The following is a 21854-nucleotide window of genomic DNA, read 5'->3' on the forward strand; positions in this document are numbered from 1 at the left end:
GTTATGTGCTTTGGACTTTTTTCTTTGTTTTAACGTTCGTTTTTCTTTATTTCACTGTTTTGGTTGTAGCTTATAAATTATAAGTTGCGTACATGCGCATAAAATCACCAACCAAAGTTTCATCTTCGCCGAACTTTTCCAGCTTCAGCCTGAATTAGATGCAGCCGTCTGAGGAGCGCGAGACAAACTTGAAAGGACCTGGTCGTATCTTCAAACAGGAAAAAGATCCAGCTGTTCACTTGTTAGGATGGTTATTTATTTTAAATACCGCTGAACGCGCTTCTCACATGCATCTGATCAGACTGTAACGTGGCCGCCCATGTGAAGTAACGCTCGTGCGAGGGGGCCGCGCGCAGTTCGGGCACGGCATCACACAAATGCTCCTTTTATCTCGACAAAAAGGAATAAATGTAAGTAAATCCCAAAGGACCGCTGACAGAATCAAATGTTGGAATGGTTCTCCCTCAAAGGCTTCAACAATGACTTGTACAATTCTCTCGAGCCGCCGACGCTGAAGTTGGCTTCCGATTCACAGCGAGAGTGTTCCACTGTATTTTTCGAACTCAGACCACCTAAAAACAGGTCCTGTTCGGAAAAATCGGAAGCCAACTTCAGCCTTGTCTCGAGCCGGCGTTTACATCCGCGGTCTTGTGGTCGAGGCGTGGAAAGAGACTGACGGTTGCAATAAACTCACTCCTGATTGGCGACAGTACTTCCTGTAGATTCGATGACTCAGCTATGACTCAGACCAATCGCTGGAGATTGTTTGCGAATGGCGGTATCCGTTTCAGAAATTGACGGTGAAAGCGGCGGCCTACTTTCGCGAGGAGAGGAAGTAATGCATTTCCAAGGGGGACCTCATTGCTCGCTCAGGCCATTATTTTTACAGTCTATGGCGAGGCGTTAGCTAGCAGCGTTAGCTAGCAGCGTTAGCTTGTGCTGAGAGGACGGCGGTGTTTCGTTGGGACGTTCGTGAGGTTTCTACCGAGATGTACCGATACGTGGTTCGGTTCCGAACAATCCTCTTTAGCTAAAGTGTCGTAAATGAGTGAATACGTGTTGAACGTAAAGACAACGTGGCTGTGATTGTGAGACTAGCAGATGATCGGAGCTGCTGCTGTTCAGAGGACTTTGGTGTTTGTTGGAGCTGAAGATCTTCTGCAGCTGCAGGAACCATGTCTTCAGAACCTCAGGAAGATTCTGTCAGAGAACAACTTTCTGCTGCTGAAGAAACCTTCAGACTCTGTGAAGGAACCATCATCCAGAATGAGCAGTGGCGGTTTTACACTGAATTACTCCCCGGGCGAGACTCTCCCAGCATTTTCCTCTTCTATTTTTCTTATATTTCCCCACATTTTCGAGTTCCGTTAGCGTGTTGTTGATACTCCAGCCTACCCATTAACATCACTGCTGACCAGCTTAGCACCACTGCGCACGTGTGAAGAGAACGGCAGACCCCGCAGCGCGCACCGTAGTTTTGAGATCAAAACAAGGAAAAAACAAACAAAAAACGACGCTTCGACGACCAAAATAGTTGTCGACTATTTTAATAGTCGAAGTAGTCGCGACTAATCGAATAATCGGGGCAGCCCCCACAATTATTGCCCAATGCCAATAATCGTGGCATTGGGCAGCTCCCCAATGCCAGCAGCACTCATGCAGCCCCAGATCATGACACTTCCATCACCATGTTTGACGGTAGGCTAGACGCACTTGTCTTTGTACTTGTCGCCTGGTTGCCACCTCACACAGTTGGCACCATCTGAACCAAATAGGTTGATCTTGGTCTCATCACACCACAGGACATGGTAGGCCTGGGCGATATGGGAATTTTCATCTAATGATATAGTTTTTTTCATATTGTGCAATAATGATATTAAAAACAATATAAATCAAATAACTATATTTGTCAAAGTAATCTTTATTGCAAACAGCTTTAGGAGACTACAAACAAATTCAAATGTTTGAACTTTCAAGTTTAACAGGACAATAAAAAAAAATCGACACAATTATATCAATATAAAAGTTGTGCAATAAGCTAAAAAATGTCGTCCTATTCTGTGAGGCAACAAATAGGGAGATGGTCAGTGTGACTGTGCTTAACGAACAAAAGCCTACCGATTGCAGGTTAACGAAGACAAGTTGTTAGGTTTAAACAACCTGAAACATTTCTCTGAAAGGAAGACAAGAGAGGGGTCAGTTCTTAAATCAGATTTTACTTGCACAAGGAGAACAGACAGAGAATGTTCAAACCAGTCTCCACCCGCTCTGAAGATCTTGGTCCAGGGTTTCCATGTTTATAACCTTTCAGGGGCGGTCTTAGTTATATTGACAGTACAGTTCTCACTCAGCCTCTTCAATATCTGTAATGTGTCAGCCTCCAGACAGCCTTCAGCTTAGGATAACTGCAACCTTCCAGACACCAGCTGAGCACGACCTCAAATGAGCAGAAAGAGAAAAGAGGTTAAAATCCATCCATCCATCCATCTTCTTTACCGCTTCTTCCCTTTCAGGGTCGCGGGGGTGCCGGAGCCTAACTGAAGGCTACTGAAGGGCGAAGGCGGGGTACACCCTGGACAGGTCGCCAGTCTGTCGCAGGGCCTCAATCACACACACATCCACTCACACATTCACACCTAGGGGCAATTTAGAGTCACCAATTAACCTATGAAGCATGTTTTTGGACGGTGGGAGGAAGCCGGAGTCCCCGGTGAAAACCCACGCATGCACGGGGAGAACATGCAAACTCCACACAGAAAGGTCCCAGCCGGGATTTGAACCGGGGCCTTCTCGCTGTGAGGCAAGAGCGCTAACCACTGCGCCACCGTGCAGCCCGAGGTTAAAATCATACAAAGCAAATATGAGAGAAATGTATGTACAACTCTATCACAAGTGTATCATCCGTTTCAGGTTTTAAAGCTGCCCTTTGACAGGTTGCAATATTACTCCCTGGACTAAATAGGTGCCATGTCGGTTAAGAGAGTGAAAGAGCTTTTATACCAGATTGTACCTGCTAACTGGGCACACTTGAGAAAGTGTAACAGCTTAAAATTTGGGCGATAGGTGGTGATGGGCGGGGGCTGCGCGTGATGTCACTTCAGGGATTCCAGAGTGTAAACAACAATGGTGGACGGTTTGAGAAGCGACGTAGACCACGATTTAGCGGATATTTCTTTGGATGAAGGTGATGAGCCTTCATCAAACACGGGAATTTTAACGACACAGGGTTCGGAGGGTGTACAGCCCTACCAGTTTGAACCGGAGGTTTCCTCATCTGAGGATACAGGGGCTTCGGATGACGATGGTGAAAGCTCATACAGCGATGGCGGGAGCAAGCGGAAGGCGAAAGGAGGCTGCACCCGTGAAAACAAAACACTGGATCTGCTGTATGCTAATGCTCTTGGAGCATACAGCGCTAACTAAAATAATTATTTTATTAGATCTATTTTATTAGATATTAGATTTATGAGCTATAATCTATGTCTAGTTAGATTATCTGAATATTGTCAACCTGTTTTAGTTATTAATCTTTTGAAAAATTAAAAAAAATCTTTCTTTTTCATGTGAAAATGTAAAATATATTCGTTTTTTAAATTAAAATGGCATAACACTTGTTTGATTTTGTTAGAATTATTTTTATTTCAGTGGTTTTTGGCCCCAGCACAACAGAAAAGAGAAAACATACACAAAAAAGTCAATAAATGATAATTTAAAAGAATTTTCAAACTTGTTTTCCCTGGTAAATTACTTCTTCTTTTAGTATTTTTCTTCCAGAACATGTGTTGGATTCTGTTAAAAAGCTTGATATATATATATATATATTCTGGTTATAAATCCACCTTCCTCATTAGAAACAATAGGGCTGCGGGCACACTTTGACCTCACGCGTTGAGACGTCAGCTCCAGTAGGGGGCGACAAACGACGCGGCGTCTATCCAAGTCTAGAGTCAGGTTCCATGGTTTTATTCACTTCCGGGTCACAATAAAACGTCAAATAAAAAACACAACACTTAAAATCAATCTTGTAGGAAAATGCTACGTATTTAAAGTGTCACTTTGAGCCAAAAGAAAACAAATTGTACGAGTAAAATATCCTAAAGCAAAGCATATGTTCAAAGAAGATGTAAAGCAGATAAAACATAATTTAAACAAACTGGACTACAAAATAAGCGGTGTTTTGTTTTAGATTGTTTTAGTGAAGCTTAATAGTCATTAAGTGAATAAAACAAGGCGATGAAGCTGTTATTTTAAATTTGTAGAGTTTTTTGTGAAGTTACTATCGTGACCCGGAAGTAAACAGTTTGAGGGAGTAGCATGCTAGCAGCGTTAGCTTGTGCTGAGAGGACGGCGGTGTTTCGTTTGGACGTTCGTGAGGTTTCTACAGAGATATAACCATACGTGGTTCGGTTCCGAACAATCCTCTTTAGCTAAAGTGTCGTAAATGAGTGAATTCGTGTTGAACGTAAAGACAACGTGGCTGTGATTGTGAGACTAGCAGATGATCGGAGCTGCTGCTGTTCAGAGGACTTTGGTGTTTGTTGGAGCTGAAGATCTTCTGCAGCTGCAGGAACCATGTCTTCCCTTCAGTCTCTGAGAGAGTTGATCAGCGAGCGACTCGCTGCTGCTGCTGAAGAAATCTTCAGACTCTGTGAAGGAACCATCGTCCAGTACGAGCAGGAGCTCTGTCGTCAGCGCAGACTGCTGGATATCTGCTGGAAACCACAGCTTCAGCTCCACGACATATGTATGTTCACTTCTTCTTCATCTTCACAGCATTCCTTCTTCATCAGATTTTATTCAGGTTCTAGTGGACCCATGACTGCTTCCAATGAGATTTATTGGTAGAGACTCTATGCTAGTCTGCTACCCTTTTCCAAGGTACATTAATGGTGACGCCATATTGGAATGGTGGCTGAACAATGAGATACATATTATGTTTAACTTTACTCAAATTTTAAAAGGAAAAAAAAATTCTTTATCATTACAAAATAAGACCCAAGTCGTGGTATTAATGTTTTTTTTTAACTACGTTCAACTGAGCATTTCACTTTTTCTTTAGATAAATACATTATTGTGTAGAAAACTGAATCCATACCTGATAAATGGTTCTGATTTGATCCAAATCTATATACAGATTAAGATTCACACAAGCTGGTACACTCCTGGTTCTATGTTCATGAACAAGTCAGGAATGGAGTCGACATCACGGCAGACCATTATGGTCTACATGGGTCCGTCTCAAGTGGATCTGACCCAGTCTCCATCAAAAAGACCCAGACACCCACGTGACACTGAGCAGGCGGTCCCTGTCCCCCCGCCAGAAGTGGATTCAGCGCTGGGCCCGTTTTTCTTTCCTCTCTTTTCCTACGCTTACAAGGCACAAACAAATACGCATACACACATATACGCGCAGCTCTGACGAGGGACCAGCCCATATTCAACGGACGCTAGCGATCTGTGGCGATGTCGGTCACACATTGACTCGTTTATAAACAATATTTAAATTTGTGTAGATTTGAATAAAATCACAACCATGCATCAGGTATACATTGTGTTGTCTATACAATGACGTATTTATTTTTAAAGAACTTTGAAATGTCTTTCATTTGTTGCACTTTGTACAAAAGCATTTATACCATGATCTGGGAATTATTTTTCTGGTCCAAAATTAAGATTCTTATGGTGATTTTAGTGTCTCCATGTCTCATTGTTCTTACAACATTCAAATATGGCGTCGCTCTTCAATGTACCTCAGTGCTCTAGAGCCACATGTGTCTCTTTTATCTCTCCATGGTGACTCTCTGGCTGAAAAAAAAACAATAGTTTTTTTTTCTCAAAGTAAGGTTTACTTAATTATAATATATTTAATTTAGATTAGTTAAGTTTATGAATCAATGGCTGAGGTGCACATAGATGATAAACTATGTAGGTTTTTACATCCTTGTTGACATGAAGATGTTTTGTTTGGTCAACGTTACCTCCAGAATGAACAGATTTTATATGTAAAGCAAAACTTTGGTAAGAAGTTTGATCTTTTATGAGTTAAAAGCACAAATTATCTTATGCAGCACAACAATAGGTAATAGCTGTCCAGAGCTGCACCTAGATTATCCTGTTTATTACAGGGCATCTTTTATTTTGGAAATGAGTTTCTGTCAAAAGTAAAAAAAAAACATTTTGAGAGATGCTAGTTACTTTTTATATTTTTGCCTGTGTTTGTGGAAATAAATAGGCATAATTGCAAATCCAAATGTATTAAATGCTAAAGTAAAACTGTGCAGCTTCTTCTAGGTATTGATCAGTAGAAAATGAACCCAAATGTTTCTTTTACTGTTAAAGGTCACTGACCCCTGCTCTAGTCTATATGTCTCATTGGTCAGCACAGCAAGGAGTTGTCTCTTGTTAGCATTGACAGTATAAGAAGAACTGGACTGAGTGAGAGTGACATTACCCATAGAACAGGCAGAACTTCTGGCTTCAACGAAATGAAGCCAATGCAGTCGCCATTTTTCTGCCTCATGACGTCTCCATGTTGGACCCAGATGACGGACGGATTGATCTAATTAAGAGTCACCTTGTTGGAAGTCCACTCCCCTTCCACTGAAAGAAGCTCAGGAGAATCTACCAACCAATCGTGCCAGGCGGGGCCAGCAGGCACCACATGCTTTCATTGAGGAATCTGATTGGCCAGTTTATAACTTGAAAACTTGTGATAGAAACAAAAATCATGAAAAAAATAGAATTGGCAAAAAGATGTTAAGAGGAATAAAGGTTATTCTGACCCTGAGACTGGAAGGTCATGAGTTCAAATCCAAAATGGGTTTTGTACACTTTCATTTGTATTTTGGGTTGTGGTTGCAGAGTTTTGTGTTGTTCACTTCAAATGTGTTTAAAAGGAAAAAAGCTTTAAATGTATAGAGTTAAAAACTGAATAGTTAATAGCTAGTTCTTTTATCATCTATTTTTTTACATTTGATCTTTAAGGGATATATAACAGAAAATACATTTGCACTTTATATGAATAAAAACGTGTTTAAATTATGGATTTTGACCATAATCTTATATAGTAGTTTATAATAAATTAAATAAGGCAAAAAACAACCTAAAAATGTCATTTGGTAGCCAAGAGAACATCTGTTTTCAGAGAGCTAATGCAAAAATGAATTGAGATTGAGAAACACTGGGTTAAAGTGACAGCACCTCTCTGCTGCAATGACGCTTCCTGATTATTTAAAAAAAATGTACTCTAGATTGTGGAGGGACTGTACGTCAATACAGACTAATTTTTTTTACCTTTTTGGATGCTAGTGTGCAGCGGGATTTTGTTCATGGAAAATGTGTACCTTGACTTAAAAAGGTTGAAAAACACTGCTGTAGATAACTGTCAAAAAGATACAAATATAATATTTAGTTTTACCCACTGTGCAAAGTGATGTTGTTAAACCACCTCATTAATGTCACCTTCAGCGTTGTGTGTCGGTCCCCTGGGGATGCAGAATGTTACGCCAGGTGATGTGTTTTTTTTATAGGACGTCTTTTTAAGGGCGTCTTGAGGTTCAGATGTGGTCGTTGTATACGTTTATTCTATGTCCATCTTCATCATTGGGCAGAGCCTGACGCCAGCCGACTCTGTTTCTTTTTGCTTCTAGCTAACATCCAATATGAAGGTACACAGGACGTTTACGCAGGCGCTGCTGTAGTCTAAATGTGGTTCATGACAACTATGTTTGTTCTTCGTCAAATCTGAACTCACTTTTCTGCACTATAGAACGCACCAGATTATTAGGAGCAGTCTCAATTACAGGGTCTATTTCTGTACTAAATCCTTACAAAAGCTGCTCAGTATTATGATGTATAAGAAAAAAATAAAAGGCAATAGAAGCACAACACTGAGTTTAGGTCAACTTTATTCCACTATTTAACAATCCACTGTTTTTTAATCAATCTTCTCCCACAAAACATCTTTGGTGTTTGAATTAAACAGGTTCCATTATCAAACATGTCGGTCTCCTCTCATCATTGTCGGAGTCGGTCCCATTGCCAGGCGGTTGTTCAGCATTGATGTCGGCAGTTTTAGCTAAAGCTGGGATACCAGTGATCTTTAGCCCAGGTGTCAACAATCTCTTCACATATGGTGACATAACTCGCCTGGTGCCACCCCCCAGTAATTGTGTGCGCCGTCTGTCATCAGTGGCTCCCATGAACAAAGTGATTGTGAGAGTGAACTCTCTATTTTGCTTTTCCTCCGGTGGCATCTGTAACCTTTCTTTTAAGGCCCGAGGGGGGGCTTAATGGAGCGTGATCAAACACTTTTTCATCAGGGCTGAATCTGAGTGACCTGCGCAGTCAGCAAACATAATGAAAAAACATCTGTGTAAAGTTTGGCTGGATCTCTGTGCCGCATGCTGCCATGCATGTGGGGAACTCAGACTTTCTGCAGTAGTTTCACCTGTGCCGGGGAAACTAATAATTTCAGCACATGACGTAATATCAAGATCATATCCGGAAAAACAGAGAAACGCTGTCGGACAAATCATCCACATGTTTTCAGGACTGCGCGTAATGGCGCAGGCCGGGTAAAGCTTGTGCTCTGAAATGCTTTGTGTTTTGCACTAAGGTGGGTTTGTATAGTAACTTGAGATTTGGTAAAACTTTACCCCATCTACATTGTTTCCCAAGAGCACAACTACCCAGAATCTCTGTCTGACTCACCTGAGTTCCTCAAAAGGAACACGGCGCGCTCATCTGTGCTCAGACCGCTGCTGCGTCAGCGAGAAATGGTCCGACAGTCAATTGGAGACTTCCCAAAGTTGTACGAGAACATTTTTCCAGATTTTGAAACTTGCTACACACAAAAGGTACACCGGATTTGGATTTTGGCTTTTTATTGCAGAAAATACAATAATTTACGCATAATTTATACTGCTCTCTGTGCAGAAGCTTCCTTCTGCTCCAGCTCATTTTGATCTAGTTTTATGTATAGTTGTAACATTAAATGAAATAAAGTTATTTTTTTGGCATTTATTGTATTAAACACACAACTTGAATTAAAACAGTGAATAAAACGAATAAAAGAACACGGGAATCCAACACATTTCTGGGTTCCTTCACATGTAATCCACAGCAGCTTTGTCCTCCACCGCTTCTCCGCTTTAGCTCCAGGAACTCAGATGTTCTGCAGCATACATCCTTACAAAGTCCTCTGTTGTCAACTTATCGATTGTCAAGACTCTTTCTACAGGAGTAGAAATAAACAAGTTACTAGAAATGTGCAAACACAACCTGCAGTAATACACCAAGTCCCTGTATTTCTAAGTAAAAACATGTTACTTGTTCTACTTCTCAATCTGTAAAACTTCTATACCAGTAGTTAAGCTTCCCCTCTTTTCCCTTCATGTTGGAGACCTCTGTGTGTCATGTAATGGCTTTAGTCATAACAAACATGGACAAGACTTCATGTCTGTTATTGGACACCAATAAAGATTGAAAATCATTGGGGGAAAAAAAAAGTTCAGCACTGTCTTGTGGTGTCCAGATGATTCCACTTTTAATGTAAACAAGCCTAGGAGAACGGAAGGGTTAAAGGGGCCCTACAATGAAAATTCAACTTTTTGAGGTTTAAATACATTTTACTGTTCATTCCTCACTATAAAGAACCCCAAACGGTATTTTGATCCGTTCATGCACATAAGAGTAATCCTGTAAAAACCTGCGCTGTCAGCCCCTCCCAAACTCACGAAAACGAGCATTTGGAAACGTACTGACGATGCCAACTGCTCTCTCTAGGAAGAGTCTGTGCAGCAAGCCCCACCTCCAGACTAACATAACCCTTGATTTCTCCACTGAGCTAGTGGTAATCAGTAAAAAAAAATCATTTTAGATACAGAACTCAATAAATCTTCCAGTTGTGTCCTGTCTTCAATAAATTTCAGCTCAAGTAGGTGTTTGTTACTTTAAATGTGTCCCACCACCCCAACCCCCGGTCACACAGTCTTGCTGAAGCCGCTTGTGTTTGTGTTGTGAAGCAGTGTAGCGATGGTCAGACCAACTAAAGGCAGATATATGGTATATGCATCCATCTTTGAAGAAGGATTATTTTCGTGGGAGAAATACAGACATGGTGCCACAGACTCTAGGATGACGTCATGAAATGGATTACAGCGGCAGTGCAGCCACACAGAGCAGCAGGCGGAGCTTCAGAAATCGAGACGTTTTACTTACTACTTGTTTTGTGTCTCTGCAGTCCTGCCCCAGCATTATATGAATGGAAAGGAGGATTTCTGCGATCAGCAGAGGAACCCCAGAGTGGAACCTGGGGAACCAGAACCTCCTCAGATTAAAGTGAAGCAGGAGGAACCAGAACCTCCTCGGATCAAAGATGAACAAGAGGAACCAGAACCTCCTCGGATCAAAGATGAACAAGAGGAACCAGAGCCTCCTCAGATTAAAGTGAAGCAGGAGGAACCAGAACCTCCTCGGATCAAAGAGGAACAGGAGGAACCAGAACCTCCTCAGATTAAAGAGAAACCAGGAGAACTCTGCATCAGTCAGGATGAAGAGCAGCTTGATCTGAAGCAGGAGACCGAAACCTTGATGGAGATTCCTGCTTTGGAGGAACATGTTGACAGTGAAGCAGATGGAAACAATCAGCAGAGCTTTAATGGAACTGATAGTCAGGATGAAGAAGGAAACCAACATAAAGAATCAACATCAACTCCAGATGAAGAGACAGAGCCACAGAACAGAGATCAGAGGAAGAGAAGATGCAGAAGTCATGTCCAAAGTGTGGACAGCTCTCACATGTCAGTAGGTCAGTATGACTCTGATGTTAGAAAAAAGTTCAAGAAGGAAACTTTGGATAAGAAACACAAACAATCCCCAAAAGAAAAGAGACGTTCCTCTGCAAGGTCTGGTAAAAGAACAACTGTTGCACACAGTAATCCTGTCCGCAAGAGAACTAAGTCTCTTGAGCCTTTTTCTTCGAAAGAATGTGGTAAAAGTTTTATTCGGGAATCTCATATCAAAACACAAATGATAACTCATACTGGAGAGAAGCCTTTTCCATGTAAAGAATGTGATAAAAGCTTTAGTTGCATAGCTTATCTCAAAACGCACATGAGAACCCACACTGGAGAGAAGCCTTTTTTGTGTAAAGAATGTAATAAACGCTTTAGTCATATGCGTAATCTCAAAGTACACCTAAGAACTCACACAGGAGAGAAGCCTTTTTTGTGTAAAGAATGTGGTAAAAGTTTTAGTCAAAAATTTAATCTCAGAACACACATGAAAAGTCACTCAAGAGAGAAGCCCTTTTTGTGTAAAGAATGTGGTAAAAGTTATAATCGTGAATATGATCTCAAATCACACATAAGAACTCATCCAGGACAGAATCCGTTTTCCTGTAAAGTATGTGATCAAATTTTTTGTGATAAATCTTGTCTCAAATTGCACATAAGAACCCATACAGGCGACGAGCCTTTTTGTTGTAAACAATGTAATGAAAGTTTTAGTAACACATCTAGTTTTGAAAGACATATAAGAACTCACTTGACTGAAGCGGGTTACTTGTAAAAAGTGTGACATTTTATTTGTGCATCTAGTTTAAAATCATACTTGAGAACTCACACAGAAGAGAAGCCTTCATGTAGTCAAAAAACCTTGTAAAGAATATAACCAAGTCCAAAAACATAAAACACATGAAAATATACAGCAGAGGTCTTGTGGAGGAAAAGACAAAAAAGTTTACATGGGACAAATGAAATACTTTGGATAAGTATTTTTTTTAAAAGAAACATTTTAGATAAAACTTTTTTATTTCAATGATTTTATTTTACAAGTCGATCTGATTCATAGTCGATGTTAATTCATTTGAACAATCTGATTCACTCTTTTAAAATGGATCCTGGACATCTTTAGCCAGAACTTAAACCAGTGTGACTCGGAGATAAATACCTGATACTGAACGGTGAAGGTGAAGTTCTCCAAGTTCTTTGCATTTCTTCCAAGATAAAAATCAAATGTGTTCAAACAAGTAAAGAAGAATTAAAGTCAGATCCATCCACATTTTAGTTTTATGAGCTAAGTTTTCCAATGTTGTGTTTCCACATCAAAATAATCCAAAGGAAACATTATTACAACATTCGACCTCACTGTGAGGTCTCATGTCTTTGCTAACTTCAAAGTGTTTCCACACATTGGAGTGTAATGATGGTTGATCAGTTTTTGCTGCATCACACGTTGCTGTTTTATATCTTTAATTCTTATACTTTTTTATGTGATCCAGAACATTCCATTGTTTTATCACAATTAAAATATTAGGAAAACAGTTTATATTTTGTGGAGTTATTTTGATCTGACTGTTTTGTGAGGATTTTCCCAGAAATGTGTTAAGGAAGATAAAGAAAGAGACTGGTGTTTGTGTGTTGTGTTTCCTGTTTTTTTTTCTGCGATTAGAAGTGTTTCTCTGTTTTTCTGTTCCAATCTTTTTTTGTGAAGAATAAAGTGGACGTGAACATCAGTCAGAAGTGTGAAGTCTTTCCCACAGTGTGGCTGTTTGTTGGTTCTCTGCAGGTTCCAAAGCTGGACTCCTCAAATCCAGTTCTGACTGCTGAGCTCAGATCACAGAGCTCCATTGCTACAGGAAGTCTAAACACAGAGCGCTAAACAAAAGGGTAAACCATCTGAGGCTGAATAAACTCTCACCTTCTCATTGAACTAAGTCATTGACTGTGGGGGAGAGAGCCTTATTCTGTGCTACTAGCGTTAATGGTGGTTGACATCGTTTTGTTTCTCTTAAGACGATGGCTATTCTCTAGTTATTTCAGATGTATATCTATTGATTCAGTATCTGTTTATCCCAGTAGGTTTAACCAGCACTAATGATGGTTTTCTCTCAGTACAGGGAGTTGGTAAACAGCAGCAAATAATTCTCGCCAGACAAAGTTTATAAGTGACATTCAGGTGAAACTGAAGGTTAGTTCAGATGAAATGTCTGCTTCAATAATCCATGAAGTTCCTGCTGTAAACGGCCTCCTGAATGTGTGGAGAAACTCTTCATCAATGACAAACGCGTAGAGATCCATGAAGACCACTGCCTCCAAACAAGTCATTAGTTCCTGTTGACGTTTCAACTTCATCCTTCTGGCTTTCATTCTGCTTTGTTACTAGCAGGTGAGCCAGCAGCCAGTAAACCTGAAGACCTTCAGCTGACCTGTTAACTCCCAGAATTCCTCAGTTTGGAATCATTTGAACTCAAATCCAGAGCAGAAACATTCTTGAAGCTGATCAAACTGAAGCTCTGACTTTCTCTGAGGTTTCTTCAGCTCTGAGCTTCTGTTCTCTGGTTCATTCTTTGCTCTGGTTGCAGAGACTTTGAGCTCTCCATCAGATCAGCAGCTTCTTTGGAGGCAGAGGCAGCTGAGTTTGAAGTCTCTGCAGGTCCAGAATCTTCTGCTGGATCCCAAACAGCAGCTGCTGCAGGTTCCTCTGGATGGAAACACATTTCTGTCTTTGGAAGCATCTCTGTCTTTGTTTGGATTGAAAACAGAAGAAAAACTTCTTTGTAGAGAAATCTGTTTTGTCTCTTGTTTCTATAACGTTGAACAAATGTGGTAATTTTCACAGCTTCAGTTCACTACATTAAATGATACATTTTCAATTCATTAAAAGTTAGTTGAATATTTTTAAGATTTCAGAGTTTAAAACCATATTTTTTAAATGTTTTATCTGTAATTCTAGGTCCAGTGTTTTCTTCCATGATGACATAACACCAAAAACCAAACCATTCAGGTAGGTAGTTGAACCTGGATCAGAAATGAGAAGGGTGACACCTTCTGTCTGTATTACAGAACTGCATCTTCTCATCAGAAAAGTCTTTCTAAACCTAAACGCTGTCTGTAAAATGTCTGCAGCTTTTCAGGAATAACGCTTGTTTTCATGTCCGATCAGGATTTTCACATCAACTCAATGTTTTCATCATGTTAAACCAGAAAACCAAGAGAAAAAGTCTTTCAGTCTCAATAAAGTCTCAAAGTTTAAACCTTTTTTCTCTTAAACTTTTAAGAACTTTTATGCTCACAGCTTTAAATAAAGATGAGTTTTATGCTGAATAAATTGCATTTTCTTTTTTTAAGATAAGAACTGTAGTGAATAAATAATGTATATGTACATATATTAGTGAACTTTGTTGAACATCATACAAATTTAAAAATCACAACAGTAAGAAGTGCGTAAAAAATCAATAACTAATGTCATCTTTTAAAAAAGAAAAGCAATTACAATTACAGAAAGGTAATGAGAATTAAATAATTGCAAGTAAGAAAAAACAAAATATGAATAGAAAATAAAAGAATACTTAAGCCGTAAAACAATTCTCAGTATAGGGAATTATTGATCAGACAAAAAAGTACTCATTGCTCCAGTGTTTCATTTTTTGGGTCTTTTAATCTCTTTAAGATATTCATAAAACTGACATAACTATCATACAACCTGCAAATCTGGGAGGTATTTTTCTTACTCTATACTTATGTATGTCAAATTTAGATTGGAGGAGTAACAAATTTATAGTATTTTCTACCGTTTTATCATCCAAGTCAAAATATGTGAGAATTTGTTTAAAATATTTTATGTTGTTTAATTTATTATTTCTAAAATGTTCTAATTGGATCCAGAATTCAAGAGAGAATTTACAACAATGGTAGAAAAGATGAAGAACCGATTCAAGGAAATCATAACAAAAACTACAGTTATTTTCTAGATCTGAAAATTTGGATAGAAGCATATTTGTGGAGTAAATGTTATGCAGAATTATTTTGTTTGTTTCTTTATGAATGAATTCTATTTTTTATTGAACATTTTGACAGACAGAACAATAGATGAATCAAAAGAAGGAAAAAAGACAGGAGTATAAATACAATCTATGATAAAATATTAAAATACTAAAATACTAAACATATCACAGACAGACAGAGTCTTCACAGCTTTTTAGTTATTTGAATGAATGATACCATTGATATAGAATTTGAATTCAGACATGAAAGCAGCAAAAACATGTTTTCTACCTGAATATTTACATTTGTGGAAATGGACTTTTAATTAAATAAGAATCAGATTTATTATAAAGACATTATCAGCTTTCTTGACCTGATCTGTAGAAAAAACAAAATAATACATCTTTACAAAATAGGTTAAAGCAAACGTCCTCTTTTTATATATCCATTCTCAAATGTTTTGGCAAAATATTTGAACACATGGAGAGTTCCAAAACAAATGCACAATAGTCTGATCAGAATTAGTACAAAAGTACAAGAATATCAATGTTCAATTTAAATCTATATTGCATATAAACCTTAGACGGGTAAATTCTATGTACAATTCTAAATGAGATGTCCTTGAATTTACTAGGGACCAAAATTGTGCTGGATATCAGCCAAACCTCCTTCCATGGTCTGTCAGCCTCAAACCCATTCCAATAACATACACTGGTGTTGTTATATTATCCTGGATCAATGCTCTGATGAATCTATTATTGTTCCTCTGGTAATAGGAGAGGTGTATTTTCCCCACAGGAGGATCAGCTGGACACATTAGAGAAGGATTTTCATTAAATTCTTTGATGGTGTTTAGAGAGCCGACAGACCCCAGAAGGAATCACTCCAAATATTTGGCGTACTCTGAAGGAGAAACAGGAAGATTAAATTTAAGTAGAAATTCTTCATACGTCAAAAGGAGATCTTGATTGTTAAATAACTGATCTACAAAAATAAAATTGTTACAATACCAATAATTAAAAAAGAGATGTATGTTTTTATAAAATGTCCCTATTTTTCCATTTAATATATTTATGAGGTGAAAAGTTGTGTTTGTAAATAAGTGACCGTGACAAAAAGGAGATAAAATGCTGAAAACTTGAGTGGGATTTTACCAACATCAAAATGACACGAGAACAAAACTGATCCCACCAATTTTAGATTAGTGTGAAGGGGGATAGTATTATAAATAGAGTTAGGGTTTCTAAAAAGTTATTTGAGCCAATTCATTTTAGGACCAGAATGATGATTATAGGTGATGATTTGGTTTGGATTTTCAGAATAAAGTTTAGAAATTGTAAAAAAGAAGAACCGAGGAGTTTGAGAGAACAGTTTTCTGCTTTTTTGTCGTCTTTCCTTAAATAAAAAAAAAACATGCAAGCAAAAATCAAATTGGCTTCAGAGAAGAACCTCCTGCTGCTGCTGCACCTCCATCTTCAGCTCTTACTTTGAAAGTCTTAGCTCCTCCTGCTGCTGCTCCTGTTTTTGCTTTTGGGGTCAGACTTTGTGCTGCTGGATCAGGAGGAAGATGAGGAGCTGAAGAGGAGCAGGAATGATGGGAGAGGGACTTTCATTCAGACACGATCAAACATTTATGGAGAAAACCTTCAAGAAATAAATCCAGCTCCTACTCCATCCAGACTCTCAGCTCCATTTAGAAACTGGATCCCCTTTGAAAAGGTTTTTCACAATAAAATACAATAGTTTTATTATCAGAGGTAAAAACTAACAACTAACTTTGAACATTTGTTCTTTTCTTCTTTAAGGAAAGATGACAATTAAAGCAGAAAACTGTTCTCTCAAACTCCTTCAATCTCACCACAGAATCACTTAGAATCATCATTTTGGTCCTTTTTGGATTCATAAACTTTTGGCGACTGGCTCCAACTGTATAGTGAGTCCTGGGCACCGTGTGCTTTCAGGTGGGCGCTGCCTGAACCTCGCTGTGAACGGAGAGCTCACTGAGCCCCCTCTCTCCCGTCTGCGGGACCGGCGCGGGTTTCCACCGGGCTACACTGATCTATGTCAGATCAGGCCGTGTCACGCTGATCCGGGCGCGGACCGGCCCATATATGACAGGTTCTAGTGGCCTACAGCAGGGGTCCCCAAACTACGGCCCGCGGGACGGATCCGGCCCACCTCCTCATTTGGACCGGCCCCAAAAATTATCAGAGACCCATTATTTTTTTTTTTTTTTCTCGATTTGGCCACATGATGGAGACCCTCATAGAATGTGACTTTTTATTTCACCCTTCTACTGCACCTCTAAATCTCTGTCAGAACAGAATACAGTCTTCTACTGCCACAGTGCAGTTCAAATGCTCCCAGTGCGATTATGCAGATGCCTTTTTTTTAAAAGCAACGCACCCTGTTCTGTGTCCTGATTGGCTGGAGACCTTGTCAATCTCCTCCATGCTGAGTCATGCGCTCAAACATGCAGATCTTCAGACCCACATAAATCTGTGATTACGATCAGATCTTAGTTTTCATTCTATAATCCTGGATTTAAAAATCTCCATGTCTGCCTGTGTATTGAGGAGTTTAACATTTGTAATCTTAATTCGCAGGTTTCATCTTCACAAGTTAGTTTTACAACACAACTCTCCCAATAACCGAGAGAATATACGTTTCACTTTCTGTTTCCCAAGTGCTTATTTTTATTTGTGTCCTGAATCCTCTTTTTTATTTTATTTTTTTCTTCAAGTCACACATGTCAGATCAATACCATTTGTGCAGAGATCATATAAGCGCAGAGACGTGCACTGGGTGCGCGTTTTTGTGTGTGTGTGCAAAGCTTGTTACCGCACATGAAGGAGAGTCAGAGCAGAGAAAGTGTAACAACGAATCTGCAAGAAAAGAATTTCAAACAGAACCAGTGCTTTAAGTGGACAACAAGAAGTGGCAGTGCTCCCTTTATCGGAAGTCAAAACCTAAAATAGAATCTTGAATGTAAATATTAGGGCTGTCGGATTTGTCGCCTTAAGTACGAGTTAACTTGACATGTGCTTGACGCCGACATTTTTTTTGACACATTAAACGCAGATTTTCTCATACGTGCCTTTCCACACCGCGCGCAGGCGTCCCTCATCGCCCTCTAACTCACCGGCTGCTCTCACTAGATCACGGCCGGGTCTCCAACCACCGAGCTGCTAGCTAGAACCGGCCCGGTGCCTGGACGCGGAGAGCTCCTGCACCCTAACCCGGCTCCAGTTCGCGTCCAGTACCACGTCTGGTGGTACCGGCTCGCGTCCGGCGCCGCGTCCCGAGAGCTGCGGACCCCCGACGTTCCGAACAGCAAGCGCACCGGGGGACGTTTTAAATGTTCTGGAGGTTTAAGCGTGATCCAGCCCCAGCATAGCGGTCTGTCTGCCGGCATATTCATGGCGTGAGCTCCGCTGGACACGTCGCTGCATCGAGCTGCAGCCAGAGAACGCGGCGGCAGTAACAGACTGTCAAACTATCCACAGTGTATCCCGCTTTTCTCAGTCTTTAATGTTTTAAAAAACAAAAGTTAATTTGAAATGATAAATCTCTATTTCATTTATTACTGCAGTCCAACAGAGGAGGAAAAGATTTGGTCCTGACAAAAAATGAACATGAAAGTGGAAATTTTATTTTTGATGATTTTTATTTTATTTTACTGAACGTTGATTGAAGTTTTGAATTTAAAATGCCCTTCACTTGCACTTGGGCTTTTGTTAGGCATTTTATGTTACAGCCTTTTATTGTTAAAGTTTATCTCAATACAATGTTACAAAATAAAGTAGTTCTGATGAAAACTATTAATTTTGCCATTCTTATTTTCATAATTAATGTAGAACTGCTAAATTCCACGAAGCACACATTTTTTCCTTAAAAAAGGCCACATGTAAATTTGCAATTAATCGCGAGTTAACTCTGGACAATGCGATTAATCACAATTAAAAATTTAATCGCCTGACAGCTCTACTTAAAATTCGCTGTTGCTCCAAAAGTAAAAGAAATTAATTTTAAGATAATATATATCCATCCAGTGAACTGCTCAGAGTGATTCAATGTTGAATGTAATAATTGTGCTTTCTTTGACACAGAAAAGGAAACCACTGAACATTTGTTCTACTATTTTTTCTGAACAGAATTTTTAACCTGGGTCTCTCCTCAACTCCAGCTCCAACTCAAACTCACTCTGGAAAACATCACATTTGGGATCACAAATGGACTACATTATAAATAATTTGTTGCTGCTTTCAACATTTTTCATTCATTCTTCAAAATAATTTTAAAAAAAAGTTAAACCTGTCTTTATGGTGTTTAAGAAAAAACTACAAGAAAATTATACAAAATCCTTGAAATGTATGCATAGTAAAAATGTACTATTACTAATGAAAATGTTTGAACAATTTAAATTACTCTGAGACCTCAGTAATAAACATTGTGTGTGTCTTTTTTTCCCCTGTAGTTTTTATTTCCTGTAAAGTCAACTGTCATTGAATCATTAGTGATGAAAAAAAATGTTTGCCATAACAATTGTAAATAAAGATTGGAGAAAAAAGAAGTGATATCATGCTAGCGCGGCCTTGTTCTGTTTACTTCCGGGTGGTGATATGAACGTCATACAAAGCATTATTCAAAACTAAAACTAAGTCTGTCAAACACATTGAAACTTAAAATAACAGCATCAAGTATTATTTTCTTTTTATATATTGTGTTTTCAAGAGACTTGGTTTTTGTTTTAAGTTTGTTCTGTAAGACGTCCCTATCATGACCCGGAAGTAAACAGAACGAGGCCACGCTAGCATGCTAGCTGCGTTAGCTTGTGCTGAGACGACGGCGGTGTTTCGTTGGGACCTTCGTGAGGTTTGTGGACAGAAAGGACGATACGTGGTTCGGTTCCGAACAACCCTGTTTAGCTAAAGTGTCGTAAATGAGTGAATACGTGTTGAACGTAAAGACAACGTGGCTGTGATTGTGAGACTAGCAGATGATCGGAGCTGCTGCTGTTCAGAGGACTTTGGTGTTTGTTGGAGCTGAAGATCTTCTGCAGCTGCAGGAACCATGTCTTCAGAACCTCAGGAAGATTCTGACAAAGAACAACTTTCTGCTGCTGAAGGAACCACCGTCCAGAACGAGCAGGAGCTCTGCGGTCAGCGCAGAATGATGGATTCCCGCTGGAACCCGCAGCTTCGGCTCCACCGCATAGGTATGTTCACTACATCCACTACCGAGGTGAAGTTAGTTGAATTCTGGATATTCGACAGACATTCGCTCTGGGCATAATTAGGGACCGTCAACAAATTAAAGTTTTACCATCAACAAATAAAGGTTTTTCTTTAATAGCTTTAGTTTTTTAAATAGGGGGGGGGGCATCTTTCTCTCTCACACCATTTAATATGCATCTTGTTACATGGTCGACGAATCGATACAAAAACGATATACCTAATTTTGTGACGATATGATACAGACCAATTTGCTTGTCTAAATCGATATAATCTAAATATTTTTCATTAATTTGGCATTCAAAACTATAAAAGTATATTTTTGAATAAAGAAACTCTTATTAACTGACTTTTTTATTTTGAACAACCAAAAATGTACATAACTTCAAAAAAAAACAAACAAAAAAAAAACAGGCTTTTTTTTGGCCTAGTAAGTAGTTGCAGTCCCATGGACTGCTGAAAGTGCTGTAAAAAATAAACAAGGGTCCTGTTATTTTGTACAAAACAAAAAATATTTAACATGGCAATTCTAAACTTCAATCCCCCCAAAAATACAGTGTGCTGCAAAACATGCTACTTTAGATTTTTCTTAAGGAAGATTAGCTGGTCAACATGCTCTTCTTTGATTAAACTGCGCTGTGCTGCAACAATGTCACCAGCAGTACTGAAAACTCTTTCTGATGGGACACTGGTGGCAGGTATGCACAAATAAATCTTAGCCAGTGAAGACAGCATTGGCAGATCCAGCTGCTCTCTCCACCAGTGGAAGACATCTCCATCCAATGGCAAAGCATCACGGTTTCTGGATTTCCAGACTTCATCTTTTGCAAGGTCCTTGTAGGACCTCAGGGGTGCACTTGTTTCTACAATGTCATCAGTTGATCATCATCTGTTGTTTTCAACCGATACTACCACTTTTCACAGTACTATATCGATTTTTCGATACAAACCGATTAATCTTTACATCCCTATTTTGATACCTAATTGGTCCAAATCACTCTAGAATGATAAAGTTAGCTCAGATCTGTCAGGGTCAGCAACTTAGATTCACTTTGGATGTTTTTTTCTATTTTTAGTCAATTTTTTACTGTAAGTTTACACGTCTTTCTTCAATAGCTATTATGTTTTTATACCGAATTGGTCCCAATCACTCTAGAATATTAAAGTTTGATTTGATTTGTTTTGTTTATTTTGTTCCATTCATGAAGAGAGAATTACATTAACATATTTGTTACCCATCAACAGTCTGCATATCTTCATGACAGGAAAGGAGCAGTCAGAAGAATCCAATTCTTATTTCAATTCTGTCCCTATATTACATCTTAAAAAGAAAACAAGAAACAAAGATGGCTTTTAGCGGCTGTCCCCACATACTAACTACACGTTACATATTCCTCAAGTTTTGTCTTTACGAATATTTTTTTAAATAATATTTTATTAGTACAACTTTTCAAAATATCCTGTTCAGCATTCCAAACTTTTACCCCAACAAAAGAAAAGCATGTCTGCTTTAAAGCAGTGCAAACAATTGGAAACTTAAAATCATATTTCCTCTTGTGATTTTCATCTTCTGCGGTGAAAACAAATAGTTTTTGCAGACTCTCTGGCATCTTTCTGCTTTTAACTTCAAGCATCCCTAATAAAGTTTGCTCTTTTACTAAGTCCTCAAATTTCAACAATCTCGACTCCACAAATAAATCATTTGTATGTTCTTTGTATCCAACTTTATGAACTATTCGAATAACCTTTTTCAGCTGTAGGTATAACGGAGTTAAATGAATTTTATATGTATTACCCCACACTTCAACACAGTAAGTGAAATAAGGCAGTACAATTGAACAGTACAACATTC

At 39.0% G+C, this 21854-nt stretch overlaps 2 protein-coding genes across 2 annotated transcripts in view; both read left to right on the forward strand.

Moving 5' to 3' along the window:
• Nucleotides 1-4703: 4703 nt before the first annotated feature.
• LOC112142547 (protein FAM47A-like) lies at nucleotides 4704-16893 on the forward strand. The gene is made up of 3 exons (XM_024265986.1): nucleotides 4704-4744; nucleotides 10244-10654; nucleotides 16730-16893. The coding sequence occupies exons 2-3, from the start codon at nucleotides 10261-10263 to the stop codon at nucleotides 16891-16893; spliced, it is 558 nt and encodes a 185-aa protein (XP_024121754.1). The 5' UTR covers nucleotides 4704-4744; nucleotides 10244-10260.
• Nucleotides 16894-19514: 2621 nt separating this feature from the next.
• The window catches only part of LOC112142463 (zinc finger protein OZF-like), a 17656-nt gene continuing 15316 nt past the window's right edge, over nucleotides 19515-21854 (forward strand). The window contains exon 1 of the mRNA XM_024265873.2: nucleotides 19515-19986. Coding sequence (XP_024121641.1) covers nucleotides 19842-19986 — 145 coding nt within the window. The 5' untranslated portion in view covers nucleotides 19515-19841. The remainder of the gene's footprint in view (nucleotides 19987-21854) is intronic.

The sequence above is a fragment of the Oryzias melastigma genome, linkage group LG2 (assembly GCF_002922805.2).
Source record: "Oryzias melastigma strain HK-1 linkage group LG2, ASM292280v2, whole genome shotgun sequence".
NCBI classification, from domain to species: domain Eukaryota; kingdom Metazoa; phylum Chordata; class Actinopteri; order Beloniformes; family Adrianichthyidae; genus Oryzias; species Oryzias melastigma.

Excerpts from the sequence above, each read along its gene's own strand:
- LOC112142547 (XM_024265986.1), top strand. The coding sequence starts at position 10,261 with ATGAATGGAAAGGAGGATTTCTGCGATCAGCAGAGGAACCCCAGAGTG. Across the intron at positions 10,655-16,729 it reads AGATGGAAACAATCAGCAGA|GTGGGCGCTGCCTGAACCTC; the intron begins GCTTTAATGGAA and ends GTGTGCTTTCAG.